At 39.6% G+C, this 17524-nt stretch overlaps 3 protein-coding genes across 3 annotated transcripts; all 3 read right to left on the bottom strand.

Annotated features, from left to right (window-relative positions):
- Positions 1-776: 776 nt before the first annotated feature.
- LOC134490094 (olfactory receptor 10K2-like) lies at positions 777-1727 on the bottom strand. Its single transcript, XM_063292974.1, has one exon. It carries the CDS (start codon positions 1725-1727, stop codon positions 777-779), a length of 951 nt encoding a protein of 316 aa, XP_063149044.1.
- Positions 1728-10189: 8462 nt separating this feature from the next.
- LOC134492438 (olfactory receptor 10Q1-like) lies at positions 10190-11145 on the bottom strand. The gene is given in 2 exon segments (XM_063296609.1): positions 10190-10776; positions 10779-11145. Coding segments are annotated over 2 exon segments (954 nt in total).
- Positions 11146-14710: 3565 nt separating this feature from the next.
- LOC134490093 (1-phosphatidylinositol phosphodiesterase-like) lies at positions 14711-17182 on the bottom strand. Its single transcript, XM_063292973.1, has 2 exons — positions 17175-17182; positions 14711-15557 (listed from the first exon to the last, which is right to left on the bottom strand). The coding sequence occupies exons 1-2, from the start codon at positions 17180-17182 to the stop codon at positions 14711-14713; spliced, it is 855 nt and encodes a 284-aa protein (XP_063149043.1).
- Between the last annotated feature and the right edge of the window lie 342 nt (positions 17183-17524).

The raw sequence follows: 17524 nt of genomic DNA, 5'->3' as shown, positions 1-17524 counted from the left end.
CATTAAATCAGCCTTCTCAGTGTGATGTCTTCCATACAAGCTGGAATTAGGATTCTCAGCAACCAGCCTGACTAATGGCTATATTAGCTGAGGATTTAGGGAAGTGTAGTCTTAACACAACTGGAAGGTGCCATGTTGGGGAAAATCTGAGATAAATATTCAGGCAAACAAAAATTCTTGAAGATTGAGTTTATTACGGTCTTAGGCCAGTACAATCTTGATGATTTTATAGTCATTTCCTAAAGTTTCATTCTAAACATTCCAGATTTTAAAAATGCTACTATCCAGAATTTGATTGTGAAGCATCTGATTTAGAAATTCTCTCACCTAAATGATGTGCAAGACTGCAATGTCTGAAATCAATTTATTGCAAGATATTAAGCTCCATTTTTCAAAAGCTTTTCATGTTACTTTTCCAACCATAGTTGTTTCTGCACAATAAACCATCATTTGAGTATTTAGCACAAATATTTCCCTAGAAGGTTTATTACTTGAGACAACTACAAGTAATTTCTCTCACACATACCCAGAGAGACAGATACCGAGAAACGGTACAGATCTTGACAGTCAGGATGCAAATAGATTCCCTGGGATCAAGACATGAAGCTTATGGGTAAAGTCAAGAAGTTTTGGATTGGTTCAAGAATGAAATCTGCTATCTTGGAGTATCAAAACAACTCAAGCAACAGTTATTGATTTAACTTTTCTTCTTGGTTAAGGGAAAAAATGGTCAGATCATTTTCTCCAGGCAACTGGCAAGTCAATGCTTCACCTGTTTATTTTTTCACGGAAATAAATTTCCTTTCCCATAGTCTCCTGAATGCACCTTTGACTTCCTTGTTCCGGAGGCTGTAAATCATGGGGTACATCATGGGTGTCACATTAGTATAGATCAAAGAGACCACTTTGTCTTGATTCAGGGAATAGCTGGCCTTTGGACGGATGTAGATGAAGATGGCACAGCCATAGTGGAGGATGGCCACAATCAGGTGAGCAGCACAGGTGGAGAAGGCCTTTTTCCGGCCTTCAGAGCACTTGATCATGATGATGGAATTGGCAATAAACATGTAGGAAATCAAAATGAGCAGGAATGGAATGAGTAAAATCATTGTGCAGACAAGGAACACAGCCACTTCATTGGCATGCGTATTATTACATGCCAGGAACAGCACTGGTGGGATGTCACAGAAGAAGTGATTAATATTATGTGAGCTACAAAAAGGAAGACTGAAAATCAAAGCAGTGAGTCCCAGTGAGATTGTGAATCCACTGATACAGGCTATCACCAAAAGTTGTTTGCAGAGATTCTTGTTCATGATGAGAGCATAGCGCAGTGGGTTGCATATGGCCACATATCTATCATAGGCCATCAAAGCCAATAGAAAGCATTCAGAGCCCCCAAAGGCAATGAAGAAGTACATTTGTGCTGCACAGGCAGTCAAGGATACACTTCTGCTCTTGTCCAAGAAGTTGGCAAGCATTTGCGGCACAATGACCAGAGTGTAGCAGACCTCAATAAAAGACAGGTTGCGCAGGAAGAAATACATGGGTATGCAGAGGGCAGGATCGACTAAAGTTAGGACCACAATGGTCAGGTGCCCTGAGAGCGTAATGAGGTGCATTAAAAGAAACAAAGCGAAAAGTGCAAACCGTAAAGTTCCATTGGTGCTGAATCCAAGGATCACAAAATTATCTTCCATGCTGTTGTTCTGTCTGTGCATCTCCATTCTACATTTTGTACTTAAAAGCTAGTTTTCTTAGGATGCAAAGTCTCCTTAACATTGCACTCAATTCCTACTAATTTAATGGACATGTCTTCTTGGGAGCAATACAGATGTGATTTACCACTGCATTCTTCCGGGAGTTTTTTTCCACTTCCCTATGCAGCCCTAGGATCTCCTGGCCATCTCCTAGTCGAAAGGCTTAGTTTTTGGTGATCGGCCATGATTGGTTAAATACTGCCACCTAGTGGGTCATAAGAAGAGCACATAATTGATATTAGCAAAAACAAAAAAGGATGTAAACATCAGGTCTGCTACCAAGAATGTTTAAATTTGTTGCCCAGGATCAGAGGAATTTAAAACCTGTTTGTCACTTACCTTTTCAATCATCTTTAAACAGTGTCTATATGGCTTTTTTTTAATGTTAAAAGTTGTTTTGCTTGTGTTTTTTTAAATAGGCCTACATGTATGCTGTGATTGTCCAGAAATTATAGAAATTTGGCTGCCTGTGAAACATAACCTTCTCCTGCATTGTTCTTTTAAGAGCCTTTTATTCCAGTAGGCACTGAGCCTGTGAGTTTCAGGTTATAATTTTAATTTTTTAATTGCTTGGTAGGTTTTGAAGGATTCATAGAAGGATGCAAATATTCAGGGATGAGTGGTGATAAAAGACCAAATGCAACCTTCTCAGGCATTGTACAAATAATTTGAGTCAGGATCAGGATCTTCAGCACTGAATTTTAGGGGACCACATATAAGATGGGCTCAAATATATTTCATTCATGCTGAATTGACTGTTCTAATGTCTGTCTGTCTTTGGTCAGACCTTTCCCCACCCCAAAAAATCATTTGCTTGAGAGAGATACAGTTGGAAAAAAAGTGTACTATAACTCCAAAGCTGGGGGAAGCCATGTGTGTTCTTGGTTTCTGGCTTCTCCTTTGACTTTGTTTTGAGTTTGGTTTGGGAAACGGAATTCAGCTTTTCTTAGTGTCAAATTGGAAATATTCAACATATCTTCCAGTGCAGAATTACAGGCAGCACCAGCAAAAAACAAATCACAGATATGTCCCCATTCATTGACACCCCCTCAGAAATCTTGATCTGCATCCCTTTTATGGCAAAAGGAATTGAGGTAGTATAGAGTGGCACATAATCAGTTGTAAGATCCATTCCTTCCATTCCCCAATGAAAAGACAGGCAATTATATAGGCTTGCAAATATACATCTGAACTAAATAAGGATGTCTAAGTCATCATTAGAGAACTGGTTTGGTGTAGTGGTTAAGACACCAGGCTACAAATCAAGAGATTGTGAGTTCTACTCCTGCCTTAGGCACAAAGCCAGCTGGGTGACCTTGGGCCATTCCATCTCTCTCAGCCCTGGGAAGGAGGCAAGGGCAAACCACCTCAGAAAAAGCTTGTCAAGAAAACTGCAGGGACTTGTTACTGACTCAAAGGCACAAAAAAAAATTTACAATTGTATGAACTGCAAGCCACAAATAAGCATATTAATCAGCTGCCTAAACTGGTGGTAACTATCCCACCTAAAGAAACAGAAGGATATTTTTACTCTCAGAGATTATTTCTAACGTATTCTGCAACAAAAATCACTTTTACACAGACAACTTTTTTCCTTCATGGAGCCAATGGTACCACAGCCAGTCAGGAAACTTCTTAGTCAAGCAGGGGCTTGGCCACCATGGAAGAACATCATGGATGTTTAGCTGCTTTTACCACTTGGATACCTTTTATTTTACAGTACTTCAATAAAATCCCCTTTCCCATCACACTCTCAATTCTATCTTGATATATTTCTGTGCATATATCTCTCTAACACTAGCAGGAAACAAATTTCCATGGTTAAAACTGCAGGACAGGTAAACCTTTGTATGACTATAGCAAGGAAAGAATAGATGATGGATGGCTGGACCAGTGGAAGGATGGCTGGACAAACAGACAGTTATCACATCAGTCAGTCTGAACATCCTTCTTTTCTACAGCATTGAGCTCATTGCCACATCAGCAAACACCGGTATGGCATGACCACTAGCGAAGGGGTGAAGGCAAGTCTAAGCATCCTTTGTACATCTTGCATCAGATTAAATGTTTAGATGACTGGAAATTTGGGCACAGATTCCCATACATGATCACTCTGAAATAAATCCCACTGAATTCAGTGGGAAGTATTCTTGGTAAACATGCTTATGGATCCTGCCTTCTTTTAATTTTAATTTGATTTGTTTCATTGCTACCTGCTTTGATTCTTCTGATAAGTTCACACCATAAACAAGGAGCAGAGCATTCTTGGTCTTCCCAAAGTTGTTGACTACTGCTGTCAGCATCCATGATTAAACAAAAGCTCTACATACCATTTATGTATGCTGCTTCCAACCAGATTTGAACCTGATACCATACACTTAGTTGTGATTCACATCTTAATTTTGGATGGGCATTGAAGGTCTTCCTTACAAGCTACATGCAGCATGATATCCTATGACAGATCTTACTTCAGAAATACTCTATTCAACCTTTTTTCAGGGTTGCCACAGCACTTTCATATATGAGATGCTGTAATGCTTTAGTAGACATTTCAGGAAAAATTACATTCCCAACTAATATGGTTACCTTACAACGAACCCCTTACCCTTACGACATCAGATAATGTATCTGTAACATCCACATACAAAGCATTTGGAGTTTATCAAAGCCTCGCAGGTCAAGTCATAAGGAGTTACTGAAATGTACCCAAGTGGGAAAGGGCATATACACAACAAATACAGCATAGTATACAACAAACGGTACGAGTTTGTCAAAAATGAAACCAGTCACAGCGGTGCATTGTAGGAGAACGACGTGGATCCTTGAGGCTCACCTGTCTCTCCCACTAAATTCTGGTAAAGGTTTCAAGTGGAAAATGCCTCACCAAAGTCTGCAGCCTACCTTAGCCCTCTGGGGTATGACCAACTGTGCTCAGAGATGGCATCTGGACTGCAAAATAGAGATTTCAGGTTGAAGGAGGCTTCAGATCACCCATCTTTGCAAAACATAAATAAGAACAGCTTAGCAATAGAACATGTTACCAGTGAAAGGGATGCCTTCATCCCAAGGAGTGAATTAAACTACATTGTACAAAAGGCAGAAAGAATTTTTTTTTTTCCGTTGTTGGAGTTCTCTGAAGTTGGTTTCTGGGTTGCATACATTTCACTGCAGAACAAGAGTTGATTAGGTTACTTAATTAGGCAGTGGCTGATTGTTTCAATTCCAACAATGCAACATTGCCATCCCTGAACTACCCTTACTTGCTACCTTACTTGTTCTTTTTCAGTTACAGCTTTGGAATAGAATGAAACAAATCATAACTTACTTCTGGGTTGTTAGGGTATAGATTACATCTTAATTCAGTAGCAGTACTCAGGTGTGAAACCAGACTATGGCACTGAAGCTGCTGAGCATATCGTTTCTGATTTCTACAATTAGTAGATAAGGGTGAAGAGTAAGGGTTCTGCTCCCATCCAAGTGGAGGTGATGCATTAGACCAAAACTATTTATAATTACTGTCTCCTGCTAGTATTAATTCCTTTGCAATCTCTATATGGTCTTTCTTCATCCTTGTTTGAGTCAATCAGAACTAACTCATGAAATAGCTGTACAATTTGGGCTGAAAACCTTAGGTATCAAGAGGCATTTAAAGTATCCCCTGAGCTTCAAAGTACAAGCAAGGATGAAAAGTTCAGAATGTGTAAAAGCTGGAGGGCAGAGCATCATTGATAATGTTGCTTCATGACAGATTCTGGATCTACGTATATAGATCGCCTGCCCCAATCTGAGTTCAAGTGGTGAAATAAACTCACCTTTTTCTGCTGTATTCAGAAAGATGATTTTTAATCATGGAACCAGACATTTGCTTTCCTTCCTTCCTTCCTTCCTTCCTTCCTTCCTTCCTTCCTTCCTTCCTTTCTTTTTTCTTTTTTCTTTTTTCTTTTTTCTTTTTTCTTTTTTCTTTCTCTTTCCCTTCCTTTCTTCCCTCCTTCCTTCCTTCCTTTTTACAAGTATTTAAGTGACACTTTACAAGTATTTAAGTGACATCTAGTGACATTTACTTTATTTCCATGTAACTGATGGCAGTATTATCCACTCAATTTACAGGTCCTCTAAGGCAGGTGCCTAGGACAAAGGTACCATTTATTTAATAAATGTTTGGTTTTGTGCAGGGATTAGCAGGGGGTGGAGAGGATGTAAAAAAGTTTTGTCATTCTCTCAAAGCCTCATCTTCCCTGGTATAAAGAGTGCTTGATTTTGAAGTGGAAGTTGTAGGATCTTTTCTCATTCTTCCTAAGGGAACTGTTCCTTCCATCAAGTTCCATATTCCAGATCTCAACCCATGAATATGCATCAGTGACTGAGAAGAAAGATCCATGAGTATATCCAGGAGAGTTCAGGAATATGCCGCTATCTTCCTCCATCTTACTGGATGATACTTAGTGACAACATAACCAGATTAGACATCATTTCTATCCTGTGACCATCCCAAGGTCCAAGTCATTGAGTCTAAGAGGCCAGTGCAAATGCTTGTGAGGCTTTGCAGCTCCAGCAAGGGTAGGGCCACTTGTAACCATGGATGGGAGTAAGCTGATTTCATCTGGCTCTTCTCTCATACCATCATGACAAATGTGGTAGAGTTTTTTAATTCTTTCCAACTCAGGGGGTGTCAGGCTTTTTCCAGCCTTCGAACCTGTAAGTTAAAATAAAGTCCTGAAACCCCTGATCAAGAGGCAAAACACCAGTGATACAAAATTGGCCATTACATGAAGCTTATGCTCACTGCAAATTCTTTATCCAACATTTCCAAAGGACACCAGTTAGAGACTAGGTGTTCTCCAGCACTTTCAGTTATTGACTGATTTATAAGAGAGTTAAGTCCCTCTACAACTGGGGAGAACAAAAACAGATCTATCGTCGAATGTAATAGATGAGTATCACTTTTAAAAATTGAATTGGATAGAACTCAAAAAACTGCCAAACTTGAATGAACCCACTCCTCTGATACTGCCTGTATACACACCACCCTATATTGGCTTGCTAAGCCAAAATGTTGACAAGCTTTTGCCACAGGAAGGATAATGTTTTCCTTTTCTTGGCAAGGAATTATCATTGCAAGGTTTGGAACATAAGGCACGCTTTGCAGTTGAATTAAAATCCTGGTTTGTTCTAAATTTGTAATCGTAGTGACCCCGTTCATATGAATTGAGAAACTGGTTAATTGGAGTTCAGAGGGACTCTCTTGTTAGCAATCCATTTGCTCATTTCAGTTATTTGATTTACTGCGTTAAGATCTGGCTCTTCAAAGGTGGTATTATGTTTGTCTCCATCTATTATAATACTTTCCCATTTTCTCCTACAAAACTTTTCATGTAATTTTCAAATTACCATATAGGCTTTCTTATAATAGAGTCTCAGCAGCATTATAACCTATGGTTTTAAGATAATTTCTTTATTTTCTCTTATACCACCATATTTCTCAGGGACTCATGGTGGTGCTCAAGTAAAATCAGAACACATTACAATGATGCAACATAATAAATTGGTTTTGATTTATTATAAAAAGCATCTATCAAAGCATGTATCAATTATAGAATTAAAGCTAATATAAAGATATCCAATGACCAGATGTCAACTTCCAAATGCCCTTCAGAATACTTTGCTTTTCAAGGCCTTCGTGAAGTTCAGAAGTGAAGGCACTGTCCAGATCTCCAGCAGGAGGTTGTTCCAAAGGTGGGTGATGTCACAAAAAACATTAAGTTCTCACTGTCCCCCAAATTTGTTGGAAGTCCTGGCAAATCCAGCATGCCTCATTAGCATATGGATGGTTGCTCTAGGATGCAGTTCTCCATGTTATTGAGGAAACTGTTGCCACTCCCACTTCCTCTCTCTCCTCTTCCTTCTTCACCACCAGGAGCAAGCACATGGCTATGTGCTGCTTTCCTCCATCTCTGGGTGCCATGCGGTGGGCCTGGAATTCCCCTTTCTACACACAGCTTTTGGCAGCTATAGGGCTAAGAGATCACCAAGTATAGGTAAAGAACAGAAGAAACAAGGAACTTTGTTTTCCACCAAAGATGAATGTAATTGGACCAAAGAATAAAGTCAGTAAGACTCCTTTTACTTTACTCTGAACCTACCCTGTCTAAGCATGTGATTCTTTGTGCTTGAGAGGGTTGAATGTGTAAGATCAATAACCTGTGTTTCTCTAACATGCTTATTAAAGCTGTTTAAGATAATATTCTCTTTCTGTGTGCACCTTCTCCACTGTGTTAAGCTCTGATCCATTATGTGGTCCTAGCTGTCCACTAATGGCTTCAAAATTTTCTATGGGGGAGGAACCTGCAGCATGTCCACTCAAGACAATCATGCTGCATGGGTAGAATCCATCTGAAGTAGATAATTCTGTAGATACCCAGGTGCCAGGCCGTGTAAGGTTTTGCAGGTGAATATCAGCATTTTGTATACCTGGAAGCCTACCAGAAGTCCATTTCATGCCCACAATACAGCTATTTTATGTGAATGGCACCTGTCACCCATTAACGTAAAGATTCATGCCAATTACAGCTTCTCTGTTGTCATGAGCAATAAATTTAACAGTGATCTTCAAGGGATGCATTCAAGATTGGGATGGTAATCATAATTCTGAGTCTAATCAAGGTGATTATCCCAACAGTAAGTCAGTCTTATGGAAATGAAAGGCCTAGGCAAGAGAATAATTATATGCCCATATGGCACAATTTATTTGTTTGTTTGTTTGTTTGTTTAAGAGATTCAGAAATCTGAGTAATGAAGAATCTTTTTCATAGTTAATATTCCATATATCTCAAATTTAGAGCACTATTATCACAATCGTTTACCATTATTTTTAAAATGTCCAAGTAGCTCCCAATAAAATTAAATCCATAGAAATATGTATTTCTAGTAGCATATTTACCAAAGTTTTTTCCCAATAATATGCAAATTAAGGGAGTTGTCTTATATTTGCTGATATGAGCTGTGGAATACAGGAATGAGCAGGAGATTCAAATGGCTGCAAACATCCCTGCTGAAAAGTATGGATACCTTTGAAAATCAACTGTAAAAATAATTCTTGCTTGGGAGGGCTGCATGCTTAGTAATTTTACCCCTTATTGTAATGCTTAAGCAAGGCTTCTCTTTGTTTTTTCTTTCCTTGCCCAGTTACCTTCACCCCTCTTCTCAATGCAACCCTAGTTTGTTCCTCTCAACTTTTTCTCTTCTCTTCCCAATGTAGTAATCCCTTCACCTCATCCCATTTTCTTTCTTCTTTTTTTGGTGATTTTTCTAGAAACAGAGAGAGGAACCTGGCTGTGACTGCATCTGCATGTAACTGTGTGTTTCTTGTGTGAATGATACACACCTGTAAGAGCAACAGGATAGTTCATGCAGATGGAAGGGTAAATTAATTTTATAAATGGTGTGTCTTATTTTACAGGCAATTTTTATTCGTATTGGGGTGGGGTGGTCCTTCCCTTTCTGTTTTTTTGAAAAGTAGCTTCTGGCAGGTATATATAAACAGATACATATGTGAACGAACTTTGTAACACATACACAGATTTATTTAGAAGGACGAAGTATCAAGGAAAAATTTTGGTGTTACGGATATGGATATGGATATTTCTGCCTGCCTTTCTTAATACTTAATGTGAGGTAATCCTTTTGGCTTCATCATAGCTTTAGCTAAACACGATAAATCAATTTTTAAAACTCAAAAAGCAACATAAAGCCATTATCCATTGGGAAACAGACATCCATTTATTGCAATATAAATAAAATCTGCTTCTCAAAAATATATTTCGCATCCTCTCCCAAAGTTTACCAAAAATCAAATCTTTCACAGTGTACCCATGCTGTAGATGAAACCCAGAAGGGATAAACTGTGCAATAATGATGATTCAGTCTAATGACTTTAAAAAAGGTGGTTGTCTTTTGTAATTAAAAAAAATATTGATATCAGAATGTGGCCTGGAAATTGAACCATTGGGATATAGAGATGTAATTGAGGCAGAGCCCCAAAATTTAGATCCAGGATTTGAGGGCAAATTGAGGTTTATAAGAAAAGTCCAGTGCAAAAACTGAGGAATCATAGTGTCCTCTGGAAAACTCAATTCCAGCCAGCAATATAATGTGATAGCTATAGATCAAAGAATCTGGAGGGTACCATGTTATCCATTCCAGTGTGGAAAACAATAAGATTGGCTGTAGACTTCTTTTAGTACTGTATTTGCAGAGTCAAAATAAATATGGCAGATTAGTTATTTTGAGTATAGTCATCCTACAGAAATGATTCAGAACTGTCTTTTGTTCAGGTAACTGCAAAAGGCCAGCATAACAAATATAAAGCGAATTGTTTCTGGTCTGCTAGCCTCCTCAGACACTTCTTAAAAAACTAGATCTGAGCTGTATAATCACTGTCTTTAAATGGCAATTAATTTCCTTCCCCATATTCTCTTAAGTGCTCCCTTGACTTCCTTGTTTCGGAGGCTGTAAATTATAGGATATAACATAGGTGTGAGATTGGTATAGATCAAAGAGACCACCTTGCTGTGTTCTAGAGAGTAGCTGGCCTTTGGACGGATGTAGATGAAGATGGCGCAACCATAATGGAGGATGGCCACAACCAGGTGAGCAACACAGGTAGAGAAGGCCTTTTTCCGGCCTTCGGAGCCCTTGATCATGAAGATAGAATTGGCAATAAAAATGTAGGAAACCAGGATAAGCAGGAATGGAATGAGCAAGTTTGTCAGGCAGACAACAAATACAGCCACTTCATTGGTATTTGTGTGGCTACACACCAGAAAAAGCACTGGTGGGATATCACAAAAGAAGTGATTGATGTTATGTGAGCCACAAAATGGAAGACTGAAAATCAGCATTGTGAGTCCAAGTGAGATTGTGAATGCACTGGCATAAGCTGTTGCCAAAAACTGCACACAGACATTCCTGCTCATGATGACGGTATAGCGCAATGGGTTGCATATGGCCACATACCTGTATAGGCCATCACAACCAACAGAAAGCACTCCACACCCCCAAAAGCAATGAAGAAATACATCTGTGCAGCACATGCTGTCAAGGAGATTCTTCTATTCTTGACCAAGAAGTTGACCAGCATTTGGGGCACAATGACTAGAGTGTAGCAGATTTCAATAAAAGAGAGGTTGCGCAGGAAGAAATACATGGGTGTATAAAGGGCAGGATCAACTAAAGATATGATCAAAATAGTCATGTGTCCTGACAGTGTGATGAGGAACATGAGAAAAAATAAAGTAAAAGACATAATCTGCAGAGTTCCATCGGTGTTGAATCCTAGGAAAATAAATCCAGTCTCCATGCTTTTGTTCTGGCCTTGTTCTCCCTCCATTCTGCATTCTGCAATTAGGTAATATTGTCAATGCATTCATCAATCTGTATCAGAAGCATAATGTACATAAAACTGCAACAAGCTGGATATTAATAAAAAGCAGAAAGAATTATACCGATGATTCAAGGAAGATTTTGGGGGGCAGGGTTAAACAGTTATCTTTCTTGGTGTTTTCAAATTGTTGCTGTAGTATCTTAGTGGGGAACATTTTTTCAAACAGATTTACATATGCCATGATTTCAGAGGTATTTAAGATGCACAGATTTTCTCAGTCCTAGTTTAAACTCATAGCCTAATATAGATAATGTGGCTCTCTGCCATAGGGTATATTGTTTAGTTTCCCCCTTTTTTCTCTTACTTTAAGACTTTGGGAGGTTCGCTTACTCAGTCCATTAGCACCACACCTTTTAATGACTGAAAGAAGCAAACGGATACACCTCTTTCATACAGAGCTCATAGAAGGCTAATGGAGAATGATGCAAGAAATGTTTCTAAAGGATGTGTCAATCTGCTGAAGTGATTGATGTATGTTTCCATGCATCCCAGAAAAAAAGCTTTAGGGGAATTACTCTTCACTTCTCAAACACCCTTTTCCTCATCATTCCAAACACCTCTCAAGGTTGGGAGGGTCAGCTTTCAAAAAGATCCTTAGCACTGTACATTTTGTGCAACCACCTGTGACAAAACTCAGTTGACTGCTTCTACTAGGGCAAAGCTTCTTGGGATTTCAGCAATTTTCTCCCAGCCCAGTTCTAGAAAAACAAGTGGAGGAGGAGTTGGAGTGAAAAAGGAGCAGGCTAAGCCCAAATGCCTTAGGAGACTCTTCTCCAAATTGCATCTCCTGCACAGAAAGAACAATTAGGGTTTTACGGATACAGTTCCACGTAATAGCCATTCATGTGCTGTCCAGAACAGGTTAGCAAATTGATTGCAACCTGAAAGTCATTATGCAGCTGCCAATGCCCCTAGTGGTGGGTGGGTGGGTAGAGAGATAATAGGTAGGTAGGTAGGTAGACAGGTAGATGATAGATCTAGATACACTCTCTCCCTCTCTCTCCCTCCCTCTCTCTCTCTCTCTCTCTCTCTCTCTGTGTGTAAATACACACATACCTGTATACTGCCTTCAGATTCTTAGCAGGGCTGCCAGCTCCTCCTACGTGTGTTTTCAGTGTCATCTCCAGCTGTCTACAACTCCATGCTGCTTGCTTTGTTCCCTCTTTTCACAAGCCACTCTGCATATCAATGCTTCCCAAACCCATAAAAATAGCATCCTTATTAGAACTCAGTTATTTTATTCATTTATTATTTTATTTATTAATCAAATTTATCACCGCCCATCGCCCAAAAGGGACTCTGGGCGGTTTACAATAAAGTTAAATGTTGGAAGACTACACTTTGGAAGGGAGATGCAGAAAGGCATCATTGCTATGATTAAAAGAAATGGAAACCAGAAGCGCTTGGAGATCCATCTACACCCAAAGACGGCTGTGTCCACACTCACACACACACATACATACACAGAGAGAAATAAAATTGCTGGATCTAAAATGGTATCTAGTGCCTCCAGCCCACCAGGCCTCCAAGTTTTGTCACTTGTAACAGAAAGAGACTTAATTTACAGGAAAGATATGAGATAGGTGGAAAACCCAGCACTTAGCTACTTACCCCTTACCAGAAGGAGATTCAAGAGGAAAGAGGAGACTTATGAGGAAAACGATCTTGTGCATGAATCTCATAAGAAAAGGGTGGGCAGAGCAAGAGATAAAGAGAAGATACAGAGGGGATTCCCAATGTTCTATCTCACTGCCCCTTGTGATCAGTCTGTTATGAGGTACTGTCTCTCAGTCACATCTTCAATGGTTATTCCCTTCTCATGATTGTGGTTTGGGTAGGTATAATAGCAAAGCTTCGCTATCATGCTCATTTGCACTACAAACACCATTCCTCTGTTTTAACTTCCACCTACTGATTGGAAATCAGGTACAGTGAGAGAAACTTCAACTTACTTGAATCCTATTCTGTATAACAAAAAAAAGAGATGTCTCTGCCAGGAAAGTCCACTATCTCAGCTCTTCCAGGAGAAAAGAGATATTCTCCTCTAGTGTGGAAATAATATAAAGGGTGAAACCCTGTCATTTCTTACCTGCCAGAAGCTGGAATAGTTTTACTCCTTTTTTTCTCCAAGAAGTTTCATCACTTCACTGATCAAACTTCAGCAGCTATAAAGTTCATTTCTCATGGCCAAGTTATTTATAGTAGAAGTTGTAAGTCTGGACAAGTCTGGCTTGTCCTCATCCTAAACTCAGAGCATCCATAAATAGAAGATGCTGATGTTTCCTGCAAAGCTGGAAATATATGTCAACTACGGTATTTAAAGGATTGTTGGTCCAGATGGAGATGATCTCCAAGCGCTAATTTTCCAGAAGTCCCAGAGGGCTTCACCATGTACCTGGATAAGAATGAGTAAGGCTTAGATTTTCTTTTTTTCTCCAAAGAAGTATTATCTCTAAAGCAGGGTTTCTCAACCAGGGTTCTGTGGAACCCTAGGGTTCCATGAGAGGCCACTAGGGGTTCCCTGGGAGATCATAATTTATTTAAAAAATTATTTCCAATTTGGTCAACTTCACATTAAAGAGGTAAGTTTCATTCTTCATTTTCAGTTTAAGAACACTGTTAATGCCCATAATACAGGCCTACACATGAAAGAAATATAATAATTTTGTAAATTCTGGTCTATATTTGAGCCTTAATGTGCTCAAATTCAGGTTCCCCAAGGCCTGATAAATATTTCAAGGGTTCCTCCAGGGTCAAAAAGTTGAGAAAGGCTGCTCTAAAGAGTTGGAAGAAGTGTGTTGCATAATACCTTCAAATCCCACAAAGCCAGAATTTTCATTAATTGATCCTGGACAAGTTTCTCCCTATTAGCCTAATTGATAGGACTGTGGAGATTTTTAAAAAATAAGCTTTGCTCCTCAAAGAATGGGAGGTCTGCCATCATCTATGTTGAACATAGGCCATTGTGAAAGAAAAACACTGAAACTGGGGAAAGATTAGAAGATCAAATCCTTTTAGGAAATACTGAGAGTTGGGTATGTACAGTATAACTTGAAAAAAACATTAAAAGACCAAATGATGTAATATTTGAAGCTCTTCTGTAATTGATAATGGAGCAAATGCATTCTTTGTTTTGTTTCAGAGAATTACATTACAAGATACTTTTTAGTAAAAAAATAAAAGACTTCCTAATAATCTGAGCTATTTGGAAATGGAATAGAATATGTTGAAAATGATGGATTCTCCTTTATTTCAGGTTTTGATGGATGGCCACCTATGATACTGTGGTTATGTTGCAATAACAGCATGGCCAAAGTCACTCTTGAGGCTTCTTCCAAATTCATAATTCTGTGAAACAGGATAATTTTTGCACTTACATGTCAGGACTCTTTATTAGAGGACATGGCTTCCAAACAAGCTTGATTTTCAGTGTGTGTTTGAACAAAAATACATTGTTACCCAGCTTCTGAAGCTTGTATGTACATTATTCTAGAATCATCATCCTCCTTTATCACAAATGCAAAACAGTTACATCATTACACCCTGTTCCAAAGTTACTTTCCACAATGGTTCGAATCAATCCTGTGCCAGGAAAATCCATGATTACCACACCCCAGCATACAGATGATCCAGCCTGAGACTTGAGATGTTCATAACAACGTAGGTTGATATCTCTGGCCAATTTCTCAGGATTGGTGAAGAGCCCATTACCAGAGCAAAAGGTAAGGTGCAAGACAGCTGGGTCACCAGTGGCTGCCAACCCAAGATGCTCCTTCACTTCCTCCCATTTGCACTCAGGGGAGAAAACATGCCATACATCGCTAACACTCAGCTCTTCGTATGGAACACCTAGCACCTCTCTCTCAAGTTCCTCCAAAATAACAATCTTCCCCCGGACCTGACCTAAAGTGGGAATGGTCTCCTTTGTCCAAACTCTATTCTGGCCTTCTTCAACTAAATAACGTTGGAAGCGAGAAGCATAATCTACTTTGGGGATAATTGGGAATTCTTCTTTAACCCGCATAAGTACTGTTTCCCCTGGATGATGGCTGAGGAAGCTCAAGGTGCCTTCTAAGACATCAGAAAAGTCAGCTTCCTGGAAAGTGTTGACATGGTAGATAAGGAAACTGCCATTTTCCAGCTTGCAACGGATATCCAGGAAACGCACCCCAGCCACTAGCTGAGCCTCAAGTGGCCAGGTCTGGCAACAGATCCATGGGCCTCCAAGCAGGCTCATGGAGTCATGGGTGCCAGGGATGGAGATTCTAGAAAGAGAAAGGTGGTCAGGTAAGCCAGACATCCAGTCAGGGAGGGAATAGGCAGGCCAGAAGGTATTGTCAAACGCCTCCATTTTCTCCCTATTTCCACACTCCATAGTGTCCACCTGCAAAGGAAAGAAATATCATGATCCTCAGCAGAGCAGAAAGCATCCTGCTATAATGTCAGCTAAGTCAGGTTAAGAAAGATTTCCAAGTGAATGTACTTCTGCCCTGGCAACTAGTCAGCATCTCCCACCACCCCTGAGGGCAGCAGGCTGCTTGATCAGAGAAGAATTCCAGCTTCTCTCAATGTCTGCTGCCTAAGGCATAGTCCTCATTCTGCCTTGTGGTGGAGTTAACCCTGCTCTGATGGCTTTATTTGCTAAGCAGAATTGCCAGGCTTCTACCTGGACAATGTTAACTATACATTGCTAAATCCTTTCAGACAGTGTAAGAAGAGGCATCACATCACTTTTACCATCCTTCTTCTACTTTGGTTATTAATAAGCTTGTCATAGAAGATAAGAAGATGAGAAAAGAGGTTGAGTGTGTGTGTGTGTGTGTGTGTGTTTGTGTGTGTCTGTATTTCTCATGTATGGGTGTTATGTGTCTTCCTCAACCTTGGGTCCTCTACCAGCATATGCTGGTAGAGGACCCAAGGTTGAGGAAGATTGTGGAGTCCATTATTGAGGAATAATGTGGAGTCCATTATTCAAACATGCAACCAACTCTCAAGTGCACTCAGACATTTCTCCGTTGCATACTTTTCAGGTACTGGAGAGCTGCTACCACTTAGAATAAACCATACAGAGCTAGATGGAATTGTATTCTCACCTGTTCTTACAGTGTTCAGACTCTTGATTCTCATGAATTTGTACTTTGAATTTCTCTGGACATGACCAATTTTGTTCCAAGTTTCCATTTTTTCCCATCTGGAAAAAGCATCCAACTCAGAGGCTTGAAGGATATCTGGAAGTGACCTCAGATACTTGCACCCTCCTCAAGACCACAGTGTTCAGAGGAATCAGTGCCTGCCATGGGGTGATGGACAATACATGATGGACAGCTAGTTCATTGATGAGATACTATATGTTATGCTGTCATCTCCTCTCCTCCAGCATTAAGATGAGTACCAGAGGCCATAGCAAATTCTCCCAATATCTGCTATCCTCCCTGGCTTTCCACTGACCTCTTCATCCAAAAGCATGGAGAACAGCAAGGATGACACCATGGAGAAAAGTAGCAGAGCAAATTCCTCATCATTTACTCTAGGCATAAGATTAGTTATGAAGGTTTATATTTCATCCACTGATTGGATTTCAAGGCTGCCTTCCAGGGAGCTGTTGAATTTTTATTTTTATTTTTATTTGTTTGCTTACTGTGTCTTTATCATAAAAGTGTCTTTCAGTCTGCTCAGGCCTTTTGAGACATCCAACATGCCTTTTGAGGCATGACTTTGCTTGGCCCTAACGTTGAGTTGGAGTCTGTTTGTCTCCAAAACATTCCTCATGATCCTACAGCATCTAACATACTACTTTTTTTTCCTTCTTTCTTTTAGAACTTATCCACTGTAGTCATTATTTATACCTGTGTCCCATGACTCCTTGACATTTGATGCCAATGCCCTGCCATTTCCACAGCATCTCCTTCCATTCATTAAGGAAAAGCTGATTTCCCCAAAAACATCTTCAAGTATAGATTACCTAATTACTATACCAGTCCATGGACTCAGGTAGCTACAGTATTCCCAATCTGGTATCCTCCAGATTCCAGATTCCAGCTCTGGAATCAACATTATGGGACTTGTTTTTCCAATATACTCAAGAGAACACTGGGCTGGAGAGGATTATGTTAAGAGGTATATATGCTCCCTAATAAATATATCTAACAACAGTGTGTACATCTTGAAAGTAAACTTTTTTAAAAAAAATTGGATGGCTAAGGTAATTATTCCTATTCTTTTTGAACAATTCCCTAATTAGAATTCAGAAGCAACCATGCCACTTTTTATGAAACAGTGAATTAATCTGCTATGCAAGAATCACACCTCTGTAGAATATCCATTA

Source organism: Candoia aspera, chromosome 2, assembly GCF_035149785.1.
Source record: "Candoia aspera isolate rCanAsp1 chromosome 2, rCanAsp1.hap2, whole genome shotgun sequence".
Classification (NCBI taxonomy): Eukaryota; Metazoa; Chordata; class Lepidosauria; order Squamata; family Boidae; genus Candoia; species Candoia aspera.
This window is presented reverse-complemented; position numbering and strand designations above follow the sequence as displayed.